Below are 21,274 nucleotides of genomic sequence, written 5' to 3' on the forward strand. Positions count from 1 at the left end.
GGGAAGGGCTTTTAGTTTTTCACCATTGAGTCTGAGGTTAGCTGTGAGTTTTTCATGAATGCCCTTAATCATGTTGAGGAAATTTCATTTTATACCTAGTTTTCTCAGTGGTTTTATCATGAAAAGATGTTGGATTTTGTCAGATATCTTTTCTGCATCAGTATGATAGTGTGTTTTTTTCCCTTTGTATATTAATATAGTATGTTGCATTGTTGTTGTTTTTTTTAAATGTTGAACCACCTTTGCATTCCTGCTAACTTTCTTTTGATTTATATTTGTATGGTATTTCTTTTTTCATCCTTTTGACCTACCTATATAATTATGTTTGAAGTAAGTTTCTTCTAGACAGCATATGGTTGGGTCATATTTCTTAGTTTATTTTGACAGACTTTCTCTTTTAATTGGTATATTCGACCATTTAACATTGATGTGCTGAATGTTTACTATTATTTAGATTTAGACCTACCATTTTATTACTTTTTAGTTCCTTCTAGGCTTTTTGTTTGTTCCCGTTTCCCCTTTTCTGTCTTTTTAAGGGTTATTTGAACATTTTTAGTACTCTGTTTTAATTCTAACTTTGACATCTTTATATACTTGATTACTAAATGGTTACTCTACGCAGTTTACTTAAAATCAGTGTTCTACCACTTTAATTGAAATGTAGAAACTTTACTATCATATGCACCCCTTTTCCTCTCCCTTTATACTATAGTTGCCATATATTACATCAGTATACATTGAAAACCCCATCGTTAATCTTTTTGCTTTCACCTGTCAAATGTATTTTAAAGAAGTCATGAGAACAGTCTATTATGTTTATACCCAGATATTTATAATATCTCCTGCTCCTGATGTTCCCAATTTAGTTTGTATTATTTTCTGTCTGAAGAACTTCCTTTAGCAATTCTTTTTTTTTTTTTTTGAGACAGTCTTGCTCTGTCACTCAGACCAGAGTGCTGTGGCGTGATCTGGGCTCACTGACTAAGCAATTCTCCTGCCTCAGCCTCCTGAGTCCAAGCAGTTCTCCTGCCTCAGCCTCTCGAGTAGCTGGGATTACAGGCGTGTGCCACCACCCCCAGCTAATTCTTGTATTTTTAGTATAGACAGCGTTTCACCATGTTGGCCAGGCTTGTCTTGAACTCTTGACTTGCCTGCCTGAGCCCCACAGAGTACTGGGATTACAGACGTGAGCCACCATGCCCAGCTGATCTTCATTTCTAAAGAATATTTTTGTTGGATATAGAATTCTGGCTTGGCAACTCTTTCCTTTTAGCACATTTTTATTTATTTATTTATGTATGTATTTTGAGGCAGAGTCTCGCTCTGTCACCTAGACTGGAGTATGGTGGCGTGATCTTGGCTCACTGCAGCCTCCACCTCCTGGGTTCAAATGATTCTCCTGCCTCAGCCTCCTCAGTAGCTGGGACGACAGGTGTATGCCACCACACCCGCCTCATTTTTCTATTTTTAGTAGAGACTGGGTTTTGCCATATTGGCCAGGCTGGTCTTGAACTCCTGACCTCAGCCTCCCAGAGTTCGGGGATTATAGGTGTGAGCCACTGTGCCTGGCCTTTTGTTTATTTATTTATTTTATTTATTTTGAGATAGTTTTGCTCTGTCGCCCAGGCTGGAGTGCAGTGGCGCAATCTCGTCTCACTCCAACCTCCACCTCCAGATTCAAGCCATTCTCCTGCCTCTGCCCCCCGAGTAGCTGGGACTACAGGCTCCTGCCATCACACCCAGCGAAGTTCTGTATTTTTAGTACGGACAAGTTTTCACCACGTTGGCCAGAATGGTCTTGATATCTTGACCTTGTGGTCTGCCTGCCTCAGCCTCCCAAATTGCTGTGATTACAGGCATGTGGCACCCTGCCTGGCCTCCCGGCCTTATTTACATTTTTATATTTTTATTTTTTATTTATTTATTTTTGAGATGGAGTCTCAGTCTGTCTCCCAGGCTGGAGTGCAGTGGCATGATCTTGGCTCACTGTAACTTCCGCCTCCTGGTTTCAAGCGATTCTCCTCTGTCAGCCTCCTGAGTAGTTGGGATAACAGGCACCTGCCACCGTGCCTGGCTAATTTTTGTATTTTTAGTAGAGGTGAGGTTTCACCTTCTTGGCCAGGCTGGTCTCGAACTCCTGACCTCGTGATCCACCCTCCTCAGCTTCCCAAAGTGCTGGGATTACAGGTGTGAGTCACCATGCCTGGACTCTATTTTTATCTTTTTTTTTTTTTTTTTTTTTTTTTTTTTTGAGGCGGAGTCTTCACTCTGTCGCCCAGGCTGGAGTGCAGTGGCACCATCTCGGCTCACTGCAAGCTCCGCCTCCCGGGTTCGCGCCATTCTCCTGCCTCAGCCTCCAGAGTAGCTGGGACTACAGGCGCCCGCCACCGCGCCCGGCTAATTTTTTGTATTTTAGTAGAGACGGGGTTTCACCGTGTTAGCCAGGATGGTCTCGATCTACTGACCTCGTGATCCGCCCGCCTCGGCCTCCCAAAGTGCAGGGATTACAGGCGTGAGCCACCGCGCCCGGCTATTTTTATCTTTTTTAAGACAGTGTCTCACTCTTTCACCAGGTTGGAGTGCAGTGGTATGATCATAGCTTACTGCAGCCTTAAACTCCTGAACTTAAGAGATTCTGTCACCTCAGCTTTCTGAGTAGCTATGACTGCAGTTGCACACCACCCCTGACTGACTTTTTTTTTTTTTTTTTTTTTGTAGAGACGTGGTCTGGCTGTGTTGCCTAGGCTGGTCTTGAACTGTTGGCCTCAAGCAGTCCTCCTGCCTCAGCCTGCTAAGTCTTTCAGCACTTTAAAAATGTTTTGCCATTTTGCTTCCATGGTTTCTGATGAGAAAGAAGCCGTCATTCAGATTCTTCTGTTTTTTTTTTTTTTTTTTTTTTTGAGACGGAGTCTTGCTCTGTCACCCAGGCTGGAGTGCAGTGGCCGGATCTCAGCTCACTGCAAGCTCCTCCTCTCGGGTTCACGCCATTCTCCTGCCTCAGCCTCCGGAGTAGCTGGGACTACAGGCGCCCGCCACCTCGCCCGGCTAGTTTTTTTTGTATTTTTTAGTAGAGACGGGGTTTCACTGTGTTAGCCAGGATGGTCTCGATCTCCTGACCTCGTGATCCGCCCATCTCGGCCTCCCAAAGTGCTGGGATTACAGGCTTGAGCCACCGCGCCCGGCCTCTTCTGTCTTCTTTAGTGGTATTTTCTTTTTTCTTTTTCCTTTTTTTTTTTGAGACAAGGTTTCACTCTCTCATTCCAGGCTGGTGTACAGTGGCATGATCATGGCTCACTGCAGCCTGGACTTCCTAGGCTCAAGCAATGCTTCCAACTCAGCCTCTCAAGTAGCTGGTACTACAGGCATACATCACCATGCCTGGCTAATTTTTATATTTTGTAGACATGTGGTCTTACTATGTTGCCCAAGCTGATCTCTAATTCCTGGGCTTGAGTGATCCTCCTGCCTTGGTCTTCCAAAGTGCTGGGATTAAAGATCTGAGCTACCATACCTGGACTTATCTTTGGGTTTTAGCCATTTGATTATGATGTGTCTGGATGTAGATTTCTTTGGGGTTATCTTGTTTGATGTTCACTCAGCTTTTTTTTAAATTGTGGCAATATATATGAGACATAAAATTTATCGTTTTTGCTATTTTAAAGTGTACAGTTCTGTGGCATTAAGTACATTTCCATTGTGCAACCGTCACCACCATCCGTGTCCAGAAATTTTTTATCTTCCCCAACTGAAATTCTATACATATTAAACAATAATTTCCTATTCCTCTTTTTTTTCCCAGCCTACTCAGCTTCTTGAATTTGCAAGCTTAAATCTTTTTACAAACTTGGAAACTTTTTAGCATTATTTCTTCAAGTACGTTTTTTTTTTTTTTGAGACAGAGTCTTGCTCTGTTGCCCAGGCTGGAGTTCAGTGGCATGATCTCGGCCCACTGCAACCTCTGCTTCCTGGGTTCAAGCAATTCTCCTGCCTCAACCTCCATGTGCTACCATGCCTGGCTAATTTTTGTATTTTTATTAGAGATGGGGTTTCACCATATTGACCAGGCTGCTCTCAAACTCCTGACCTTGTGATACACCTGCTTTGGCCCCCCAAAATGCTAGGATTATAGGCGGGAGCCACCTCATCCAGCCTTCTTAGCTCATTTTAAAAAAAAAAGATAGTTGCCTCTATTGCATAAAAGTATGGAGGACTCATTATAGAAAACAAGATGACTTTTTTTTGAGATAGAGTCTCACTGCCAGGTTGGAGTACAATAGTGTATGATTGCTGCTCACAGCAACCTCCACCTCCCAGGGTCAAGTGATTTTCCTGCCTCAGTCTCCCAGTAGCTGGGATTACAGGTGTGTGCTACCATGCCCAGCCAGGTTTTGTTTTTTTTTTTTTTTTTGAGACGGAGTCTCGCTCTGTCACCCAGGCTGGAGTGCAGTGGCCGGATCTCAGCTCACTGCAAGCTCCGCCTCCCGGGTTCACGTCATTCTCCTGCCTCAGCCTCCCGAGTAGCTGGGACTACAGGCGCCTGCCACCTCGCCCGGCTAAGTTTTTGTATTTTTAGTAGAGACGGGGTTTCACTGTGTTACCCAGGATGGTCTCGATCTCCTGACCTCGTGATCCGCCCATCTCAGCCTCCCAAAGTGCTGGGATTACAGGCTTGAGCCACCGCGCCCGGCCCAGGTTTTGTATTTTTAATAGAGACGGGATTTCATCATGTTGGCCAGGCTGGTCTTGAACTCTTGACCTCAGGTGATCTGCCCGCCTCTGCCTCCCAAAGTGCTGGAATTATAGGAGTGAGCCATTGTGACTCGCCAAAATGACATTTTTGTTTTATTTCTAAGTTAAGGATTTCTTTTTTGCTTTACATAAATTGGTATCAATAAAACGATTCTAGATGTCTTCAAGATTGAGGTTTGTAACTCCACTTAATAACAAAATTTAGTAATTATATATGTAAAGTCAGTTTCTAAATATATGGTTAAATAATTAAAATTGGGCTGGGCCCAGTGGTTCGTGCCTGTAATCCCATTACTTTGGGAGGCTGAGGTGGAATAATTGCTTGAGCCCAGGAGTTCAAAACTAGCTTAGGTGGTCTTGAATTAGCCTAGGCAGTCTTGAATTAGCCAGGTGTTGTGGCACACACCTGTAATCCTAGCTACTTGGGAGGCTGAGGCAGAAGAATTGCTTGAACCCGGGAGGCAGAGGTTGCAGTGAGCCAAGATAGCGCCACTGCACTCTAGCCTGGGTGACAGAACAAAACTATCTCAAAAATAAATAAATAAATAAATAAAAGTCTCTGTGTTCAGGGACTTGCTATATGAAGGAGACACATGAAAGTAAGCGCTAATAAGTTGTGCTATTAAGTGTGAAATAAATGCTGCTAAGAGTTCTAGCCATAGAAGGCTAGGTGCGGTGGTTTACGCCTGTAATCCCAGCACTTTGGGAGGCCGAGGCAGGTGGATCACTTGAGGTCAGGACTTCAAGACCAGCCTGACCAACATGGTGAAACCCCGTCTCTACTAAAAATACAAAAATTAGCTGGGCATGGTGGCGCATGCCTATAATCCCAGCTACTCCGAAGGCTGAGACGATAGGATCACTTGAACCCGGAAGGCAGAGGTTGTAGTGAGCTGAGATTGCACCACTACACTCCAGCCTGGGTGACAGAGTGAGACTCTTATCTCAAAAACAAAAAGTTCTATCCATAGAAGGTGTAGTGGGAACAGGAAAGACAAAAATGAATAGACAGATTGCTAATGTGTACAAATTACAAATACGGCAGGAAATCGGATGGAGTTCTGTGAGGATTCGAATAATCAGGGAGTGTTTGAGTGTACTAGGGGAATGAGAGATTTGGACAGAATTGTGACATGGAATTTGAGGTGGCCTGTGGAGAAGGTATACAATTTACCTGTATCTCCTCAAGGAGAGGGAGAATCAAAACTTTGAAACATTAGGATGAGATAAAAAATATCAGGGAGAGTGGTTTCAGTAATAATTAAAGAGTGATTAAAACATGTTTGAGGCTGGGGACGGTGGCTCACGCCTGTAATTCCAGCACTTCGGGAGGCCGAGGTGGGTGGATCCGCTGAGGTCAGGAGTTCGAGACCAGCCTTACCAACATGGTGAACCCCGTCTCCACAAAAAATACAAAAAGTAGCCAGGCGTGGTGGCAGGTGCTTGTATTCCCAGCTACTCAGGAGGCTGAGGCAGGAGAATCGCTTGAACCCGCGAGGCGGAGGTTGTGGTGAGCCAAGGCCGAGCCATTGCACTCCAGCCTGGGCAACAAGAGCAACACTCCATCTAAAAAAAAAGTGTTTGATCCCTTTCCCTGTCATCGTGGTGTGTGTGCATGACTCTGTTCTTTGCCATGCCTTCCCACAAGACTTTTAGAATCAAGTGATTCCCAACCAAGAAACAAAAGCAAAATCGTTGCATTCCCCAGTGGATTCAGATGAAAACTGAGTAATAAAATCAGGTACAATTCTAAGAGGAGACATTGGAAAAAAAAACAAACTGGGTCTAGAAGGAATTTTTACATGAGATGGCACACATATTTAATGTTGTATCAAGATCACTATCATGTCACCATATCAAGCTGAAAATGTCACCATCATCTGGACAGTTGGACATGCTGTATTGGAACAATGGTTTTTCTTTTGGTTTCTATGCTCTGCAGTAGGCTGGTTCAGTACTAAATATGTGAGACCTTTTGTTTGGGAAAAAAAGTTTTTGAGTACCCAAGTGATATTTAAGAAAGATTGTCTGAAGTAGGCAAAATTGATTGGCTCAAGAAGGCTTTATAGTTAGTTTTTGTAACCACCCTTTTACTCTAACCTATTCAGATTTCAGAATATCAAAAATTGCATAAAGCATTACAGAGATCTGAAATTTAAATTTTTATGTTATTACATTTTAAAAATTGAAAGTGACCCTCCCTTGCCTTTTTTTTAAACTTAGTTATTTAAAACAACTTTATTGGGTCTAATGAACATACCATACAAATCCCTGTACAGTTAGAGTGATTATATTCACAAGGTTGCACAGCCATCACTACAGTCTAATTTTATAACTTTTTTTTGTTGTTTTGTTTTTGAGACGGAGTCTCGCTTTGTTGCCCAGGCTGGAGTGCAGTAGCGTGATCTTGGTTCACTGCAACCTCCGCCTCCCGGGTTGAAGCGATTCTCTTGCCTCAGCCTCCGGAGCAGCTGAGACTACAGGTGTGTACCACCACGCCCTGCTAATTTTTTTTTTGTATTTTTAGTAGAGGTAGGTTTTCACCATGTTAGCCAGGATGGTCTTGATTTCCTGACCTCGTGATCTGCCCGCCTTGGCCTCCCAAAGTGCTGGCCTTACAAGCATGTGCCCCCATGCCTGGCCTTTTAGAACATTTTTATCCTTTCTTAAAGGAAAACTCATCCCCATTAGCAGCCATCTTTGGTCTCCTCTGCCTTCCTCTCTGCCCTCAAGCCCTACGCCGGTACAAATCTATTTTCTGTCTCAATAGATTTTCTTATTCTAGACACTTCGTATAAACGGAATCACAATATGTACCATAGTTATATTTACATTGCCTATGGCGAAATCCTGTATCTACAAAATACAGAAAAGTTAGCTCAGCATGTAGTTCCAGTTCCTCAGGAGGCTGAGTTGGGAGGATTGCTTGAGCCCAGGAGGTGGATATTGCAGTGATCTTCGATTGCGCCACTGTACTCCAGCCTGGGTGATGCAGTGAGACCCTGTCTCAAAAAAAAAAGAAAAAAAAAATTTACAGTTTGCAATTTTGATCCCAGTTACAGTCCTGACAAATACAATATCTGCATTTATGTAGTAGATTCTATACAAATGAAGTTGAATTGAAGGATAAATAAGTAAATAAGTAAGGGTAACCTACTTTTTTCTGAGTTACTGATTATGATTCTATACTTGGTTTCCTATTTAGTGTATAACCCAAGTTGAACCACAAGAGCAGTTACGTATTCAAAAATTATATGTACTTAATATAAGATTTACCAGGTGGTATAATTTAATTAACCATAAGAACTTCTTTGTTTTTAGTATATTCAACAGAACATAAGAGCAGATTGCTCCAATATTGACAAAATTCTTGAACCACCTGAAGGCCAAGATGAAGGTGTGTGGAAGTATGAACATTTAAGGTAGGTCCTTATGTTACATCAAAATGCTAATAGTTCCTCTCACGAAACTAACTTTCATATTAATGATAATTATGAATCGTAAAATTTACTATGTAACTGCAGACTAAGAAGCCAAATTTTAAAGCTTTGGCATTTTCAGTGTCACAAGGTTCTCAGCTTTCTTCACTGGTTGTTTCCAGATCAAAGTATGCTACAGAGTCACTCGTTTTGAAAGGTGGTTTCAGAGCTGATAACTTGGACCTGCCTCTGCACCTCTCTACTTTTCTTTTTTTTTGAGATGGAGTCTCACTCTATTGCCCATGTTAGAGTGCAGTGGTGCAATCACTGCTTACTGTGCCTCTACCTCCAAGGCTCAAGTGATCCTCCTACGTCAGCTTCCAGAGTAGCTGGGACTACAGGCGTGTGCCAGCATGCCTCACTAATGTTTTTAGTTTTTTGTAGAGACAGGATCTCATTATGTTGCCCAGGCTAGTCTCAATCTCCTGGATTCAAGCAATCTTCCTACCTTATCCTCCCAAAGTATTGAGCCACCCTTTCTACATTTATTGATTTGGGCCTTATTATCCCCACCTTTTTTTTTTTTTTAAAAACAGGGTCTTGATCTGTTGCCTAGGCTGGAGTGCAGTGGTGCAATCTTGGCGCGTTGCAGCCTCTGTCTCCCATACTGAAGCAATCCTCCTATCTCAGCCTCCTGAGTAGCTGGGACTACTACTAGTGAATGCCACTAGCCTGTCTAGTTTTTTATATTTTTTGTAGAGACAGGGTTTCACCATGTTGCCTAGGCTGGTCTCAAACTCCGGGGCTTAAGCAATCTGCCCACCTTGGCCTCCCACAGTGCTGGGATTACCACCATGCCAGCCTGGGGTTTATTATCTTATTTCATGGTTTTCCTTAATTGTATCTCTTAACCACTAATACGGTATTTCCATTTCCCCATTTATGCATAACTTTGTGTCATCTATTGTCTTTTTTTTTTTGAGACAGAGTCTCACTCCGTCACCCAAGCTGGAGTGCAGTGGTACAATCCCTGCTCACCACAACCTCTGCCTCCCGGGTTCAAGTGATTCTCCTGCCTCAGCCTCCTGAGTAGCTGGGCTACAGGCATGTGCCACTATGCCCGGCTAATTTTTGTGTTTTTAGTAGAGATGGGGTTTCACTATGTTGGCCAGGCTGGTCTCGAACTCCTAACTTCATGATCCGCCCGCCTCGGCCTCCCAAAGTGCTGGTATTACATGCGTGAGCCACCGTGCCCGACTTGTCTTTTTTTTTCCCCCCTTTGTTTCTGTAGAGATGGAGTCTCACTGTGTTGTCCAAGCTGGTCCTGAAATCCTGGGCTCAAGTGATCCTCCCATCTCGGCCTGCCAGAGCACTGGGATTATACAGGCATGAGCCACTGCACTTGGCCACTTTATGTTTTTGTGGAGGATTACTTCTAGTTCCTAGTCTAGGCTTGGTATCTGATAAGTTACCTGTAAATTATTGCAAACTTCCAGTCTTGTCTTTGGTAAATAGAGATTAATTGTAATCCTGAAGTAAGGAGTTTTGGTACTTTTTGTAATACCCTTTGAATGAAAAAATTGATAACTAGTGGATAGGTGGAGATAACTTTAGAAGTAGATATATTCTGAAGTTACTAGGTGTTTCTTGAAATTATAAATTTTCCAGTGCAAATGGGAGCTGGGATGAGTTGACAGATTATTAATAAATATAGAGAGTGCAGTATGTGTTCATTGGGGCTTATTATTTGTAAGTTGATTTTTAGATAAGTAGAGTAGAAATATGACTTTTCCTGAATAAATTTGACCATGTTTCCTGTGTTGTGTGCCTCAACTTGAAGACAAGGCACTTTTAAAAAATACTTACTTTTTGATGCTGCATGCTTCTTTAGATATGGCCAAGACATTATGTCGTGTCATAACAGTTCAGCAATTTCAGGATGCTAAGACTTCTTTGTACCCTTTGCTGATTTTTAGACAAATTACTTGACTATTTCTAACTTTTTTACATATCTGAATGCACAATAATTGAAAGATGAGTTTGTAGGTATTTTCCCATTTTACAACCCAAGACAGCACTTCAATGTAGTACATCCTTTGCTTTATTTTTAATCAGCCTTGAAAATAACTGCTTTCTTATGCTTTGGCATTAATGATGAAAGTAGGTGAGCATGTTTTTTTCTTTTTCTTTCTTTTTTTTTCTTGAGACAGGAGTCTCAAGTCTCGCTCTGTCACCAGGCTGGAGTGCAGTGGTGTGATCTCCGCTCATTGCAACCTCCGCCACACAGGTTCAAGCAATTCTCCTGCCTCAGCCTCCCAAGTAGCTGGGACTACAGGCGCACGCCACCATGCCCAGCTAATTCTTGTATTTTTAGTAGAAACGGGGTTTCACCATGTTGATGAGGATGTTCTTGCTCTCCTGACCTCGTGATCCGCCTGCCTTGTCCTCCCAAAGTGCTGGGATTACAGGCGTGTGTCACCGTGGTTGGCCTTTTTTTCCATTACAAGCATAATTCCTAACAAATAAGGGCTGATTTTAGTGTACAAGAGTTTTTTTTTTTTTCAGGTCTAAGAAAACATTTACCTCCCTATTGAACTTATTCTATGAAACATACGTTATATAAAGCATTACATAAAACTTCACATAAAATATTGCTCACAAGTATTTCATTTGTTCTGATGCTATTTTTACTTTTGTTATTTTTTTCTGCTGACCACTTTTTGGACTATCATGTATATATTCTTTTATCTCTTTATTGTATTGTGTATATTTTTATTAGTTGACCAGGAAGAGTTTTGTTTGTTTTTGCATATATCCTTTATTGATTTGAGGCTGTACACTTGCCATTTTTAGTTAATGTAGTTGATTATATAATGATGTTAATTTGAATTGGGTCATGACTTCAGTCAAATCTCCCACTAACTCATATTGAGTCTTAATGATTAGGAAAAGTTACTCCTTTTTTTTTTTTTTTATTTTTTTTTGAGATGGAGTCTCGCTCTGTCGCCCAGGCTGGAGTGCAGTGGCGCGATCTCGGCTCACTGCAAGCTCCGCCTCCCGGGTTCACGCCATTCTCCTGCCTCAGCCTCCCGAGTAGCTGGGACTACAGGCGCCCACAACCGCGCCCGGCTAATTTTTTGTATTTTTGGTAGAGACGGGGTTTCACCGTGGTCTCGATCTCCTGACCTTGTGATCCGCCCGCCTCGGCCTCCCAAAGTGCTGGGATTACAGGCGTGAGCCACCGCGCACGGCAGGAAAAGTTACTCCTTTATGCCAGGATACATGTGTGGTTCCTGGAATGTAGGCTGGATTCCAGCTCTGGTTGGTCTCTTCAGCTGCACAACTGTATACATGTTAGCCCTGTATTAAATTAACTTGAAGCTGTAAGTTTTGCATTATTTGCCACAGACGATACCCACAGCACTGCTGAATCAACTTAATTTTGCTATTGGCTATAAAAGGGTTAGGTTAGGTAAGAAACTTATCACAACCAGTCTTTATTACCACTTAGTGGAAAACAACTAAAAAACACATAACATGCAGCCTACTTGATAGGGGGCAGTAGACGGTGATATGGTGATTTAGAAATAATGTTATTTTTGTAATCTAAGGACAGCATTATTAGGCATCTGGAAAGGAAATGCAGTTACAAACAACTGAAAATTTGACTCTTGCCTTTTTTTCTGTTACAATGTGCAGTAACTAAAGTTTTTCCTACCAAATTTGTCCATATATATCCTGGTTTTTTTCTTTTTTGGAGGGATTTTTTTTTTTTTTTTTTGTCTTCTGATTATATAGGTTTTAGCTTTGCATTGTTTTGGGAACCAAAATGATTCAATTTTTTCTGATGAGGAAACATAGTACTGATTTATCTAACTTGATACATTGAACTAAATATTAATAGGTAGGACTTTTGGAGGGAACACGTTCAGTATTTTGACAGCTATAAAACTGTCTTTGTGACATAGAAGATTGTCTTTTTATCACATAACTGTCTAAAACTGATGGCCTTAATGTAATTGTAATGTAATTTTGTTTTTGTTTTTGTTTTTTTTGAGATGGAGCCTTACTCTGTCGCCTAGGCTGGAGTGCAGTAGTGTAATCTCAGCTCACTGCAACCTCTGCCTCCCAGGTTCAAGCAATTCTCCCTTGGCAGCCTCCCAAATAGCTGAGATTACAGGCATCGCCATCATGCCTGGCTAATTTTTGTATTTTTGTGGAGATGGAGTTTCACCATTTTGGCCAGGATGGTCTTGAACTCCTGACCTCAGGTGATTCGCCTGCCTCGGCCTCCCAAAGTGTTGGGATTACAGGCCTGAGCCACCGTGCCCTGCTGTAATTTCTTTGTGTGTTTCTGTATACCAACATTTTATTACCCTCCAGTTGCTGAATTTTTCTACAATACAGAAATTTTCTCATATGCATATATAACTCCTGTGAACATGTTTATACATTTATCTGCATGCAGATCTGATTATTTCATTACAATAGATTCTTAGAAGAATGACTTAGTCAAAAAGTATACACTTCCTAAAAGTCTTGGTAAATATTTCCAAATTACTTCCCTGAAAAATTGTACTAATTTCTAGTATATAAGAGAATGATCAGCTCACTGAACTCTGGTATTGAATGTTATGAGAGTTATTGGTTTTCTATTTTTAATCTGTAAGCCTTTAGAAGAAATGTGTCGTCGTCTGTTCAGCTGGTTTTGATAATGGTAGTGAGGGAGGAGGAATGATACTGATGGGATTCTCGTTTTGCAGCTAATATTCTAAAAATTGCTGTGGAGAATAGATAATGACTTTTTATTTATGTATTTGCATTTTCAGGCAGTTCTGCCTTGAGCTAAATGGACTTGCTGTCAAACTTCAGGTAATATTTTCTTTAAATCAAAGTTGTAATTGAAAGTTCTGATTTTTTTTCTCTGTTTTTATAGCTTAATGTGCTTACAAAAACTTCTCCAAATTTCTAACTTCTAGAATTTGTTATGGAAATATAGTAACCTAAATGATAAGCTTTTTCATTATTATTTTACATATTAAGAAATTAATTATTTTTAACAGAGTGAATGCCATCCAGATACTTGCACACAAATGACAGCAACTGAACAATGGATTTTTCTTTGTGCAGCTCATAAAACTCCAAAAGAGGTGAGGATTTATGAAATAGAGTAACTAATAAAATAATTATAGCCTAAACCTCTCTCAAGACAATGGTAGACAAGTTTTTAGGGTTTTAGTTCACTGTTTATTTTGCTATTTCATTTTGAGTTGCTTGTTGTGAGGTTATTACTGCAGCGCTATTTTAGGATTTCTTATGATAAGCATCATTTTTCATGATTGGGCAATTACATGGGCTAGAACTCACTTCATGATCCACTGGCTATTACAGATTAACATCTATCACATTGTGCTGATATCTACTGTGTAATGATTGAGATACACCTATTTAGGTTTTTGTTCAGATTATTTCTTTTGATAGGAAGAACTATTGATTACTCTTTGATGCCTAGTTTAAATAGAGATGTTACTTTTGAGCTTTTAAATATTCATGTTGTTTTTCTCCTTACTTAGTTTTTATCAAGGTAAGACTATAGGCCATAGCAGTTTATTGTTTTTTTTTTGTTTTGTTTTTTCGAGATGGATTCTTACTCTGTTGTCCAGGTTGGAGTACAGAGGTGTGATCTCAGTTCACTGCAACCTCTGTCTCCCAGATTCAAGAGATTCTTGTGCATCAGCCTCCTGAGTGGCTGAGATTACAGGCATGTGCCACCATGCCAGGCTAATTTTTATATTTTTAGTAGAGATGGGGTTTTGCTGTATTGGCAAGCCTGGTCTCAAACTCCTGACCTCAAGTAATCTGCCCACCTCAGTCTCCCAAAGTGCTGGGATTATAGATGTGAACCACTGTACCTGGCTTACTATTTCTTATTTATTAATTTTTTACTTTTTCTTATTTTAAAAACTTCTTCATATCATTTGATACCCAGTGTACTTTTCCTTAGTTGTCTCAAAAATAGTCTTTACAACTGGGTTGTTTAAAGTATGCATTGCTTCTCCCTTAATCTGTATTCCCATTTAATCTGTTACAATTACTTTTTACTTGACACTGACTCATTGGGGATATTGGGTTAGGCCGATTCTGTAGAATCACAGACCTCGAAGTGGTCATTATATTGATAGACTTCTAAGGCTTGAAGACAAGTGAGGCCCTAGTTGCAAAAATCAGTATCTGGTGTTTTTTGTTTCAAAAAGGATAAATGCTCCAAAATAAGGAGTATTTGGTACCTAAGAGAGTAGTACTTATTTGGAAGACTGATTTCATTCAGGATGTTACATTTTTGTGTTAATTAATTGAAGCAGTATTAAGATTGTATCTGTCTGCATCTGGGAAAATCCACATAGTGGTTTCATTGATAATTCTCTGAAGTTGGCTACTTAATGTAGTGAATGATGTGATTATTGCAATTAGGAAACTGAATCAAGAAGGCTGAATCAAGGCTAGTTTTGTTCTGGCACATAGTAATGATGTATTATTCTTTCTTTAGAGTGGAAGTGATACCCAGTTTGTGATGTGTTATGACTCTTAAATATACTGTCATTCTCATATCCACTTCTTTCTTGATTAATATTAAATGAAAGGATAGTCATTAGCATTAAGACCTGTAAATGAGTCTTAGAATTGCAGCATTGCTTGCTGAAGTCCAGATCTATTGAACTGGCCATGTGTCAAGGGAGGGTGATAGTAGGATTTCCAAGTGGTAGTTATATTGAATGGAATTACTGTAAAAATACAAACAAAAGAACAATTTGAAAGGACACTTTCTGAACTCTTTTCAAATAACTGCTTAGTCAGGAAACTATAGGAACTGACAAACTAAGCTAAGAAAATTGCTCTCATGGATTAAAATCACTAGGTAGATTCTGAAGTGAGAGAAGCAGAATACTTAGCACCGATAATCGTTTATTCAGTATCCTTGAGAATTAAAGAGAGACATTCAGCATATAGAGTAAATTATACAAATAGTGCTTCTAGGCAACAAACATTATAACTTACTGTCTGCAAGCCCTCACAGTCACATGCTGATTGTGATCACTTGCAGTAGCATTATGATTATATATTTGGAAAAATATAATATGTAAATTTGTAAACACCATTACGTAGTATTTTGTAACCTGCTATATTTTGCCATCTTTTTGCTGTTATAACTGTTAACAGATTAGGAATAGCTACCTAGAATTAATTGGGGGAAGGTGAAGGGAAGGCAGCGAAAACAAGGCAAAATGTCATTCAAATTAAGAAAAATTCAGAAACCAGTTAAAGGTCTAAAGATAGAGTGATATGGTAACCCATGAGTCACATGTAGCTGTGTAGCACTTGAAATGTGGGTAGTCAAAATTGAAATGTGCTGTAAACACAAAATAAATACTGGATTTCGAAGACAGTAAGGCCGGGTGCAGTGGCTCACGCCTGTAATCCCAGCACTTTGGGAGGCCAAAGTGGGTGGGTCACCCGAGGTCAGGAGTTCAAGACCAGCCTAGCCAACATGGTAAAACCCCATCTCTACTAAAAATACAAAAAATTAGCTCAGTGTGATGGTGTGCACATGTAGTCCCAGCTACTTGGGAGACTGAGGTGGGAGAATCACCTGAGCCCAAGGGCTCAAGGTTGAAGTAAGCAAAGATCACACCACTACACTCCAGCCTATGTGACAGAGAGAAACCATGTCTCAAAAAAAGATTCAGAAATGGCCAGTAAGCACATGAAAAGATGCTCAACATTAGTTATTAAGGCAGATCTCAAAACCACAGACAGTTAATGTGAGGGTTGTGCATTATTGTTAAGCTGATTAACATTGTCTCCCCTACAACCATGCTTGATTAGAAAAAGGGAAACAACTCTGGGAATGGAAAAACAAAATGTAGCATAGACATACAATGGAATATTATAAAACCGTGAAAGGGAATGAAGTTCTGATACATGCTACAACATAGATGAACCTTTAAAATCCAGTATGTATTATGTGGAGTGAAACAAGTCAAATGCAAAAGGACAGATACTGTAGCATTCCACTTATCTAGAGTGAATAAATTATTATAGACAGAAGGTAGTTAGATAAATTGAATTTATCACATTCAGTATAACTACCACATGCCAAAGGATGGGAGGTGTGGGAAGTTAGTGCTTAAGGGTAATAGACTTATTTATTTATTTATTTATTTATTTATTTTATTTTATTTTTTTTGGAGACAAGAGTCTTGCTCTGTTGCCTAGGCTGGAGTGCAGTGGCGCAATCTCGGCTCACTGCAACCTCCACCTCCCAGGTTCAGGCAATTCTCCTGTCTCAGTTTCCCAAGTAACTGGGATTACAGGCATGTGCCACCTCACCTGGCTAATTTTTGTATTTTTAGTAGAGACATGGTTTCACCATGTTGGCCAGGCTGGCCTCAAACTCCTGACCTCATGTGATCCTCCCACCTCGGCCTCCTAAAGTGCTGGAATTATAGGTGTGAGCCACTGCGCCCAGCCGAGTTTCTTTTTTTTCTTCTTTTTTTTTTTTTTTTTTTTTTTTTTAAGAGAGTATCATTCTGTCGCCCAGGCTGGAGTGCAGTGGCGCAATCTCGGCTCACTGTAGCCCCCACCTCCCAGGCTCAAGCAGTTCTCTGCCTCAGGCTCCTGAATAGCTGGGACAACAGGTGTGCACCACCATGCCTGGCTAATTTTTGTATTTTTAGTAGAGATGGAGTTTCACCATGTTGACCAGGTTGGTCTCAAACTCCTGGTGTCAAGTGATCCACCTGCCTTGGCCTCCCAGTGTGCTGGGATTATAGGCGTGAGCCACCATGCCTGGCCATAATAGTTTCTGTTTGGGAGTTGGAAACAGTGATGATGATTGCACAATATTGTAAATTAATGCCACTAAATTGTACATTTAAAAATGGTCAAAATAGCTGTCCGGGCTTGGTGGCTCATTCCTGTAATCCCAGCACTTCAGGAGGCCGAGGTGGGTGGATCATGAGGTCAGGAGATCGAGACCATCCTGGCTAACAAGGTGAAACCCTGTCTCTACTAAAAATACAAAAAATTAGCCAGGCATGGTGGCATGTGCCTGTAGTCTCAGCTACTGGGAGGCTGAGGCAGGAGAATGGCATGAACCCTGGAGGCGGAGCTTGCAGTGAGTGGAGATCACGCCACTGCACTCCAGCCTGGGCGACAGAGTGAGAGTCCTTCCCCCCTCCCAAAAAAAGGGGGTCAAAATGGAAAAATTTGTGTTGTATGTATTTTACTACAGCTTTTTAAAATGTTAAGGAAAAAGCACCAAAACCCCAAATGGCATATACTTTCACACCCTCTATAATGGCTAAAATAGAAAAGAGACAATAACAAGTGCTGGGTGAGATGTGAAGTGGAACCCCTAAACATTGATGATGGGATTGTAAAATGCTTCAGCTATTTTGAAAAACAGTTTGGAAGTTCCTTAAAATGGTTAAGCATAGAGTTGCATATGACCCAGGAATTCCACTCCTTGATATGTAGTTCCCCCAAAATGAAGACATATCTGCATAAAGACTTGTACATGAATATTCACAGTCACATTATTTATGATAGCCAAAAAATGGAAACAACCAAATATCCATCAATTGATGAATGGATAAGCAAAATGTATTGCAGCCATCTCCTCAGTATCCTCAGAGGATTGGTCCCAGGACCCCCGTGAATACCAAAAACACAGATACCAAAGTCTCTTATGTAAAATGGCGTAGTATTTGCGTATGACCTATGCACATCCTCCTATATACTTTAAATCATCTCTAGATTACGTATAATACTGAATACAATGTAAATGCTATGTAAATAGTTGTTATACTATATTTCTTAATTTGTATTTTTTTTTTTGTTATGAGGTTTTAAAAAGTAGTTTTGATCTGGTTGGTTAAATCTGTAGATGCAAAGTGCTGACTGTATATGTGTACAATGGAATATTATTCAGCCATAAAAAGGAATGAAGTCTTAAAGGGAGAAACATACAGTACAGCATTTTGTATATATTTAAAACATTAAAGGCTAAAAAGTTTTGAATTTTAAAAAAAGGAATGAAGTATTGATTCATGCTACACCAGGGATAAGCCTTGAAAACATAATAGAAGCCAGACACAAAATACCACTTATTATATTATTTCATTTTAATGAAATATCCAGAATAGGCAAATCCTGTGAAACAGAAACTAGATTAGTTTTTGCTTAGGGCTGGGGGAAGGAGAGAATGGGAAGTGACTGCTAATTTGTTCAAGGTTTCTTTCTGGGATGCTGAAATGTTCTGAAATTTAATGGTAATGGTTACACAATTTCGTGAATATACTAGAAACTACTGAATTTTTACGAGCAAATTTTAGTTGTATCAATTATATCTTAAAAGTCAAAAAGTAGCCCATTAATTTTATATCAATTACCTTCTGAAATGGTAATATTTTGGATATAGTGGGTCAAACTACAGTATTAAAATTAATTTCACCTCTTTCACGTTACCTTTTTAATGTATCTCTTAGAAAGTTAATTAATTTTTTGAGATGGAATCTTACCCTGTTATCCAGGCTGGAATGCAGTGGCCTGATCTTGGCTTACTTCAACCTTGACCTCCCGTGCTCAAGCAATCCTCCTGTCTCAGCCTTCTTGGTAGCTGGGACTACAGTCATGTGCCACCATGTCTGGCTAATTTTTCAAATTTTTTGTAGAGATAGGGGCATCTCCCTGTGTTGCCTGCGCTGGTCTTGAACTCCTGGACTCAATGATCTTCCCACTTTGGCCTCCTGAAGTGCTGGAATTACAGGCGTGAGCTACCACGTTGGGCCTAGAAAATTTAAAATTAAATATATGGCTTGCATTATACAGTTGACCCTTGAACAACTCTGGAATTGGGATGCCAACCCTCTGTGCAGTTGAAAATCTTGAGTATAACTTTTGACTCCCCCAAAACTTAATTACCAATAGCCTACTGTTGATTGGAAGCCTTACCGATAATAGTTAATTGACACACATTTTGTATGTTCTATGAATTATATAGTGTATTGCAATGAAGTAAACTAGAGAAAAGAAAATGTTATTGAGAAAATCATGGGAGGATCGCTTGAGGCCAGGAGTTCGGCCTGGTCAACATAGTGAGACCTTCTTTCTTTCTTTCTTTCTTTCTTTTTTTTTTTTTAAGAAAAATCATAAGGAAGAGAAAGTATATTTGCTGTTCATTAAGTGGATCATTATAAAGGTCTTCCTTGTTGTGTTCATGTCGTTGAGTAGGCTGAGGAGAAAGAGAAGTGGGGTTGGTCTTGCCGTCTCTGGGAAAATCTGAGCATAAGTAGATTTATGCAGTTCAAACCTGTGTTGTTCAAGGGTCTGCTGTATTCCTCTTGATGGTTCTGGTTTAAAGGTTGTAAAACTCCCATGGTGTACCCAAATGACAAATATGAGAAATACAGTGACTTGGGATATTTGCTTTTGACCAACTCATCTGTGGTCACGTATCTGGAGAAAGGTAGTTTTTTTCAATAAATATTGCTCGTGGTACTGTTTTTGGCAGTGACTCCACTAATCAAAAATTCCTATGGATATATTGTTAGAAAAATACTTCTTTTTTGTTAGATAATTTTTTAGTGCCATGGCACTAAGCCATATTTAGTAGTTATTAAACTGTATTTCTAAGTGACAGTTTCAGTCTGAAACTTGAAAAATAATCTAATTACTGGGTAGAGTCATTGAGCTAGACTCATTGTTATTCCTTCCTTTAGTTGTTTTTTCCTTCTGGTTGACTCCCTGGTTTGTTTCTAGACTGCTTTCCCCTTGATGCTGCTCCCTGTCAGCCCTCAGGAGGACTGGAGGAGGACAATTACTTTGCAGTTTTGTTTTTCCTTTAATAAATTTACTGAGTTGCCATGAGACAGTGTTTCATTGTTTCTTTTTTTCAGTGTTTCTGATAAATGGAACAGAATTAAGTCAGATTTGTTAAACTATAAGGAAACTTTGATATTTCATGTTAAAATTCAAAGGTGATTTGGGAGAAAGTTCTTTAGAGGGCTGCTAGATTGATAATAGAGTACCAAGGACATAGTAAGGGATATTGTTTAGGATATAAGAAGGCATCCCTGGAGAGACCAGAAATAAATCAGGATTCTTCTTATCTGTAGTTGTTGTTTTCTTGTAGGTATGATGTTGGGAATAAAAATGGGAGACTGGTTTATGTATCATCTAGAATTGTGATATGATTCAAGGGGATAATAAACCTTACTAATATGACATATTTTACAAGCATTCGTAAGGAACTTTTTTCTTATAACATGCTCATGTCTTTGGAATAAGGTATACCCATATAATGAATATATCTAACCTAAGAGAGAGCTCTTTGTTGATGCATTTCTATATTCTTTCTTTTATAGTGTCCTGCTATAGACTATACTAGACACACACTTGATGGTGCTGCATGTCTTCTGAATAGCAATAAATATTTTCCCAGCAGGTAATGGAAACTTTTAAACATAATGTTAAACATTTTAGATTTAATTTATAAGATTAGTATTTTAAAAGTAACATTAGGTTGCTTGTTAATGCATTTTTGTATTTTTTTTTTTAGCTATTGTATTTTGGCTTGTTTATTCAAGTTTTGAAATTAGGACTGTAGTTAAACAGCAGGACTCGGCTGTCAAAGCTCAAGGCCAGTTCAATCTAAGGCTAGCACCTGTTCATGTGTGTCATTCTGCAGAGCTCTCCCTCTCATACTTTAGCGTTGGGATATGTATATACTTGCTCACTTGAATCTCTATGATAGTTAGACTCGGCCTCCCTTTATGTAGTATGCCTAAAGAGCAGACTTTCCGGCCGGGCGCAGGCTCACGCGTGTAATCCCAGCACTTTGGGAAGCTGAGGTGGGCAGATCACCTGAGATCGGGAGTTCAAGACCAGCCTGACCAACATGTAGAAACCCCTTCTCTACTAAAAATACAAAATGAGCCGGGCGTGGTGACGAGTGCCTGTAATCCCAGCTATTTGGGAGGCTGACGCAGGAGAATCGCTTGAACCCAGGAGGCAGAGGTTGTGATGAGCCAAGATCGCGCCATTGC

General features: G+C 40.1%; 1 protein-coding gene across 2 annotated transcripts in view; it reads left to right on the top strand.

Annotated features, from left to right (window-relative positions):
* The window catches only part of LOC105468148 (MOB family member 4, phocein), a 56,587-nt gene that overhangs the window by 31,917 nt on the left and 3,396 nt on the right, over positions 1 to 21,274 (top strand). For both annotated transcript variants that reach the window (XM_071073131.1, XM_011718193.3), the window contains 4 exons: positions 8,071 to 8,171; positions 12,998 to 13,040; positions 13,232 to 13,318; positions 20,594 to 20,673. In XM_071073131.1, the coding sequence (XP_070929232.1) occupies positions 8,071 to 8,171; positions 12,998 to 13,040; positions 13,232 to 13,318; positions 20,594 to 20,673 (311 nt within the window). The remainder of the gene's footprint in view (positions 1 to 8,070; positions 8,172 to 12,997; positions 13,041 to 13,231; positions 13,319 to 20,593; positions 20,674 to 21,274) is intronic.

The sequence above is a fragment of the Macaca nemestrina genome, chromosome 11, assembly GCF_043159975.1.
Source record: "Macaca nemestrina isolate mMacNem1 chromosome 11, mMacNem.hap1, whole genome shotgun sequence".
NCBI classification, from domain to species: Eukaryota; Metazoa; Chordata; class Mammalia; order Primates; family Cercopithecidae; genus Macaca; species Macaca nemestrina.